We start from the raw sequence: 7,500 nt of genomic DNA on the forward strand, positions 1-7,500 counted from the left end.
ATTTGTAGAGCCAGCAGTTAGTCTACACAACATATTTTCTCTGCATGGAGTTGTAAGTATTATTGAATAATTCTATCAACATATAAATAAGCAGGGGCGCCCTTAGCTCAGTTGGTAGGGCGTCCCCCCCATGGGCCTCGGCCAGCAGCGGACCCGGGTTCGATTCCAGCCCGCGGTCGTTCTCTGCATGTCACTCCCCTCTCTGCCCCATTTCAACTCTGTCTCTACACTATCAATAAAGCATAAAAATGCCCCAAAAAAAAATATCTTAAAAAAAAAACATATAAATAAGCATGTGTGTGCTGGACGAAAGAATACCATAAAAAAACTTGAAAACAAATATCTGGAGATTCAATTAGCCCCAGATCCAATACCTATCGATCTTTTACTTTAGTGTTATGTGTGGCGACAGGACACTCGTGTCTTGAGCAGCTCAATGCAGCTATCAGCCTGTTTTATGAGCTTTACTATTACTGACACACACACACACACACACACAAGCTACTGACTCGTCACACACCCGTAGAGTGGAGTATGGAGGCTCAAGTTTTTATTTAGTTTTTTTTAACACTGTTTAAGGAATGAGCCACAGTGCTTTATCGTTCTACCTCGGCCTCGGATAGTTAAAGAGAAATGATTCAATGTGTTCATATATTCGACGCGGCATGTAGCCTCTGGAATAGTAGCTAAAAATGGCGCCCAGAGATTTGGAAATATGCACAAAAAAAAAAAAAAAAAAAAAAAAAAAGCGTTCTCATATTTTTCTTAACACATATCCTGTTGAGAGAGACTCCGCTTGAGCTGCTCATGTTTTACGATCACACTCACAGCCACAGAGCTAAGAAGCATTTATTCTGAGAAATAAATATCATAATACAACCATCTCAGGAAAACCCAAACGCTGGTTTATACAGAGAGTCCTCGAACACCCCGTAAACATCTGTGTGAACAATATTTTATTTCGCTGCACAGGGGAACATTTCTGTAACCCTCTACCTCATTTCAGTTGAAGCCAGCACGTCGATATGGTCACACAAAAAAACGTTTTAATTTAGCGTGGTTAATTAAATTGAACATTAAATACCGATGTGTTCAGTTAAGTTATCTTTATCTGTTCATTTAAACGAGGCACATTGAAATTCGTCTTTTCTCATATCCCCTCTCAAGTTACCACACTCCAGAGGGGGTCAGAGCGCAGGGTCAGCCATAGTACAGCGCCCCTGGAGCAGTTTGACAAATGACCCCCCCACTCCCCACTCCCCCCTCCTCTGAAACTGCATAGTGCACCTTTAATATTATATTTTCTTCTGTTGTGTCTCTATAAACTTCTCTCTATTGGAATTCAAGATAACAGCTGTGGATCTAAAGTGACTCCAGGCTTTTCCCTCTGTCACTGGGTGGATGGATGGATAGTCACTGGGTGGAGTCAACCAATAAAACATCCCCTCTGGCGTTTGGCATCGAGCGTTCTCCTAGGTCTTCCCCCAAAAGGACGCTGTTCGTGGTAAACTTCTCTTTGGCAAGACTAGGAAAAGACACCCCATGTTGTTTAACAGATAACCTGGGACAATCTCAAATGAATTCTACAGAAATTCAGCCGCAGTACGATCAAACTGCAGAATCATTTTTATTATTTTGCAAACCTCACTGGGAAAGTGCAGGTGCAAAAAATAGGGGTCAAGCCTATGAGACCTGGGCTGTGTTGGAAACGGCCTACTAACGTCCTCCCTCCTACATACTCAACATGTATATACTACACACTGTCTACTTAACGATCGATTGTGTATGCGAGGTTCCTCGGACCGTTTACACTGAAGTATACAGTTTACTTTATACACAATAAAGATTTTTTTTTTTTAAACTTCCATGTCGTTTGAAAAGACGCAATGCATTGTGGGGCGGTTGAGTAGGAAAAGTAACCTATCGATCCATACACAAAATCTTCCTGGAAGTAAGTCGGTACTCATCCGGGCGTTTCTCGCTTACACAAACTCGCATACACAACCGTCACACACTCAAATTGACGTCGAAATTAGTATGAGTAGGACGTTAGTAGGGCTTTTAATATGAGTAGGATGTTAGTAGGGCTTTTAGTATGAGTAGGACGTTAGTAGGGCTTTTAATATGAGTAGGATGTTAGTAGGGCTTTTAATATGAGTAGGATGTTAGTAGGGCTTTTAGTATGAGTAGGACGTTAGTAGGGCTTTTAGAATGAGCAGGACGTTAGTAGGGATTTTAGTATGAGTAGGACGTTAGTATGGCTTTTAATATGAGTAGGATGTTAGTAGGGCTTTTAGAATGAGCAGGACGTTAGTAGGGCTTTTAATATGAGTAGGATGTTAATAGGGCTTTTAGTATGAGTAGGACGTTAGTAGGGCTTTTAATATGAGTAGGACGTTAGCAGGGCTTTTAGTATGAGTAGGATGTTAATAGGGCTTTTCGACCACAGCCTATAAAATACTCTTAGAGCTTTCACTTGTAATCTTGATCACATTTATTTGACCATCTGTGTTTTTTGGCCACCAAGATTTTGACTTTCATAGTCATAGCTAGTGGAATAGATCATGGCTTTAAAATATGCTGCAAGCCCCTGGTGGATTTCAACCCAGTTTTGCTTGAAGGGAACTTGACTCAGCACCACATTTTTCAAGACGACACCTGGACTCAAACACAACAGCTTTCATGCAAATAACCAGAGATCCCCAGAGCAGTTTGAGAAGAGCTCTTGCACTATGAAGCTGAAGGGTTTTAGACCAAGAAATATGTCACTGATTCTAAGGCCAAGTCACACACACACACACACACACACACACACACACACACACACACACATACACACACACACACACACACACACACACAGGTGTTTTTGTAATATATTCAAATTCTTAATTCGTTTGCGGGAAGAATCCGGTTCCCACAAGAATGAGTTTGGCGAAAACCCAACTTAGGAAAAGCAACAACTTTCAACAACAAGCAGAATTTTGGAAATGTTTTGTCTGCCTTGGTTGCAGCTTTATGGAACCATGGTAACATGCCTTTGGGGGCGATTCTGACCCACAATCCAGTGCGCACCGGAAGTGACGTCACATCGACAGAGCCTCCGTATGAAACAACCAGGGATGCGACGGATATAAAAGCAAGAGGCAAGATCGAGGCGCAATGGTATGATGAAAAATATAAGTAAAAGTATGTCCCAATTGTATGCTGCCAGGGGTGCCCTTAGCTCAGTTGGTAGGGCGTCCCCCCCCCCTTGGGCCTCGGCCAGCAGCGGACCCGGGTTCGATTCCAGCCCGCGGTCGTTCTCTGCATGTCACTCCCCTCTCTGCCCCATTTCAACTCTGTCTCTACACTATCAATAAAGCATAAAAATGCCAAAAAAATATCTAAAAAAAAAAAAAAAAAAGCAAGAAGAAAGATCAAGGCGCAATGGTATGATGAAAAATATAAGTAAAAGTATGTCCCAATTGTATGCTGCCTACTGCATGCTAACTAGATTATTGTCATGGTCAGATGTAGTAGAATAGAAGAAAGAAAGAGTATGAGATTTGGAACGCAGGGATGGCAAGCTGTTGGCCCGGGCAGCGACCCGATCTCGATGCCTTCCGTCCCGGGTAAGCAGCCCTGACTGCTGGGCACACACACACACACACACACACACACACACACACACACAGACACACACACACACACACACAGACACAGACACACACACACGCACACACGCACACACACACACACACACACACACACACACACAGACACACACACACACACACAAACGCACACACTCACACAGACACACACACACACAGACACACACACACACACACACACACACACACACACAGACAAACACACACACACACACACACACGCACACACACACACACACACACACACACACACACACACACACACACACACACACACACACACACACACACACACACACACACACACACACACACACACACACACACACACAGTCTCTCTACTTTCCAGTGATTAGTGGTGGTGGAACACAGAGACAAAGGAGAGGCTTGTTATTGGGAGCAGTGGTTGGTGAAGCGGGGTGCCTTAAGGGCGGGCCAAAGGTGCCGCAAGATCGTATAATTGTTCATTTTTATTTTGCGTTCCTAATAACATTTTACCACATGGTGACGTTGACATGAACTACATTGTACACGGCCCACATCCAAAAGGTTTTCAGATGCCCGGTAGTAATTCGAAAAAATAGTCATTGTAGCAGCAAGACTTGGAAATGTTTGACAAAGACTGTGTTCCAAAAGCCCTACTAACGTCCTACTCATACTAAAAGCCCTACTAACGTCCTACTCATACTAAAAGCCCTACTAACGTCCTACTCATACTAAAAGCCCTACTAACATCCTACTCATACTAAAAGCCCTACTAACGTCCTACTCATACTAAAAGCCCTACTAAAGTCCTACTCATACTAAAAGCCATACTAACGTCCTACTCATACCAAAAGCCCTACTAACGTCCTACTCATACTAAAAGCCCTACTAACGTCCTACTCATACTAATTTTGACGTCAATTTGAGTATGTTGTGGTTGTGTATGCGAGTTTGTGTAGGCGAGAAATGCACCGGATCAGTACTTACTTCCAGGAAGATTTTGTGTATGGATCGATTAATTTTTTTTTGCATTCTTTAGTGCTTCTATATACTTCAGTGTAAACTGTCCTACAAACCTTGCATGCACAATCTTTCGTTAAGTAGACAGTATATAGTATATTCATGTTGAGTATGTAGGAGGGAGGACGTTAGTATGGCTTTTTCAATGGTAAAAAACAACTGCATTACGATACTGTGTCCAAAATGACAAGCCTATAGCTGATAAACCCGAGACTCCAACACACACACACACACACACACACACGCACGCACGCACGCACACACACACACACACACACACACACACACACACACACACACACACACACACACACACACACACACACACACACAATGTTCTAAGGTGATTTAGGACAGGATGGAGGTTTTTACAAGCCATGAATCTGTCTACTTTCTGGCAGGCAAAACGTAAAGGTAATATGAATCTCTCCATTGAAGTCATAAGCCTGTGTTTGGATGCTTCCAAAAACATCCCGAAAAGCTCCATGAGGCCTTTTGGAAACTGTTCAAATATTTATATACACAGACTTTGACAACAAGCGTTCTCTAGAATCACTGACTCCACCTGTAAGTATCTAGTCACCTTAAAGCTGGGGTATGTGATTTCTGATTGGTCAAAGTTAACATGAGCTGTACACTTTGACCAATCAGAGCGAGGCTCAGATTCTCTGTTCTTATTGGCTGTTGGGACTGTCCATTCACTTGTTGGCACGACTTTGTTGGTGTAGAGCGTGTCAGGAAGGGACCATAGGGGAGGGACCAAAGAGAACAAGTGGAGCGGTTGAGGTATTTGGATTCGAATCTTTATCCCAACTGCCATTTTCTCCCCAAATCCTCCACCCCAGCTTTAACTCTTCAAACTCTTCATTGTGTTGTAGGTATCATTTTAAATTGCTTTAGAAATATGTGTCCTCAATTCAGCACTTTGTATAAGCCCCTTTGGCGGCAATTATATATTTTTTGTTCTTGCGTATGTATCTACAAACTTTGCACACCTGGATTTTGGGAAGTTTATCCAATTCTTCATGGCAGGAGGAGCTGTGTCAGGCTGGATGGAAAGTCCAGTAAACTGCATTCTTTAGGCTTCTCCAAAAGATTTTCCGTGGGGTTTAAGTTTAAGCTTCAGTTTGGGCCGTTCAAGGACAGTCAGAGACTTATCCCCATTAATAATATTGAATACTGGGCGCCCTTAGCTCAGTTGGTAGGGCGTCCCCACAGCCCTTAGCTCAGTTGGTAGGGCGTCCCCACAGCCCTTAGCTCAGTTGGTAGGGCGGCCCGCTGCTGGCCGAGGCCATGGGCCTCGGCCAGCAGCGGACCCGCGGGTTCGATTCCAGCCCGCGGTCGTTCTCTGCATGTCACTCCCCTCTCTGCCCCATTTCAACTCTGTCTCTACACTATCAATAAAGCATAAAAATGCCAAAAAAATAAATATATAATATTGAAGACTAAGACAGCTGACACATTTTCAAATTGAAGAAACTAAAAGAAACGTTTGTTTAATTAAGTCATGTTGCTTCAAAAAATAAAATGAATACTGGAATCAGTTCATTGGTTTCTAGAATTGTTTATATATATTTTTGGATGAATTATGTTCAACTTTTTTTAGTCCACTTTCTTTCCATGTTGTGAAAAGAAAGTCAAAACTAAGAAAGGGCGCCCTCTGTCAGCACATTCTGGAACTGACACTCAGGAATCGATCGATACTGAACCAACTGAAACTGTCTCAGATCAGAATAAACAAAATAAATATCTTGAAATAAATAAATGGTCAATAAATTATAATTAAAATGTATTTGGACAGAGACTACACACACACGCACGCACGCACACACACACACACACACACACACGCACACACACACACACACACACACACACACACACACAGAGCGAGAGAGAGAGAGGGAGAGAGAGAGAGAGAGAGAGAGAGAGAGAGAGAGAGCGAGCGAGAGAGAGAGAGAGAGAGAGAGAGAGAGAGAGAGAGAGCATTCCTCCACAGCTCCAGGGTGATGAAGAGGTTAACCCAGCCCCCCCTCTCTGCCGCTCTGTCCCGGGTGTGTGTGCAGCTCGTCAGTCCAAAGCTGCTGCCTCCTCCAGCAGCCAGCAGCAAGCTCCAAACTAAACTTTACGCAGTAGCTTATACGCAGCGCTCAACAGACAGACACGCAACAACCCAACCAACAACCAACCATGGACTGCCGCAAACTTTAACTTTTTTTCAACTCTCTTGTCTTACTTCTTCTTCTTCGCAACCATTCGCAACCGAACGCATGGACATCTAGGCTACACATTTTTTTTTTCAATTCTCTGGAAAGCTGCCTATATTCTATTGTTGTTTAGCGGTTGTTTTCTCCTTGGCCATATATATATATTTGTTTCTTGTATGGTCTTATATCTTTGCTACTGCGTCGGGAATGCCATGGCCACTTCAAACGCACAACAGCAGCAGCAGCATCAGGATTACTTTCGGTCGGTCAGTAGCGAGTCCACCACTTACATGATGGTCCCGGCCGGCGGCGGAGGAGGAGGGGGCGGCTGTGGCGGTGTTGTTGGCGGGCCAAGGGACACCAGACGCCGGGAGACGCCGTCCAAGACCTGGGTGGCCATGGTGGTCATTGTGGTGGTGGTGCTGCAAATCGCCTCCACCACGGGCTTATTTCTCTACCTGAACATGTCCATATCGCAGGTAAGAACGAACGAACAATGCTGGTTTCAATGCGTTTGATTTACTGTGTATGCTGCTGTAGTAGGCTATACTTTGGGCTGTGTTGGTTTCAAGTAGTTTTGCATTGTTCCTATGCTGTTGTAGGCTACTCGGCTGTTGGAAGGGAGTAGGGAC

At 43.8% G+C, this 7,500-nt stretch overlaps 1 protein-coding gene across 1 annotated transcript in view; it reads left to right on the forward strand.

Annotated features, from left to right (window-relative positions):
* Positions 1-6,718: 6,718 nt before the first annotated feature.
* tnfsf10l (TNF superfamily member 10, like) overlaps positions 6,719-7,500 on the forward strand; it is an 87,753-nt gene continuing 86,971 nt past the window's right edge. Inside the window, exon 1 of the mRNA XM_080051698.1 lies at positions 6,719-7,347. Coding sequence (XP_079907824.1) covers positions 7,045-7,347 — 303 coding nt within the window. The 5' untranslated portion in view covers positions 6,719-7,044. The remainder of the gene's footprint in view (positions 7,348-7,500) is intronic.

Source organism: Ammodytes marinus, assembly GCF_949987685.1.
Source record: "Ammodytes marinus genome assembly, chromosome: 23".
Taxonomy (NCBI): domain Eukaryota; kingdom Metazoa; phylum Chordata; class Actinopteri; order Uranoscopiformes; family Ammodytidae; genus Ammodytes; species Ammodytes marinus.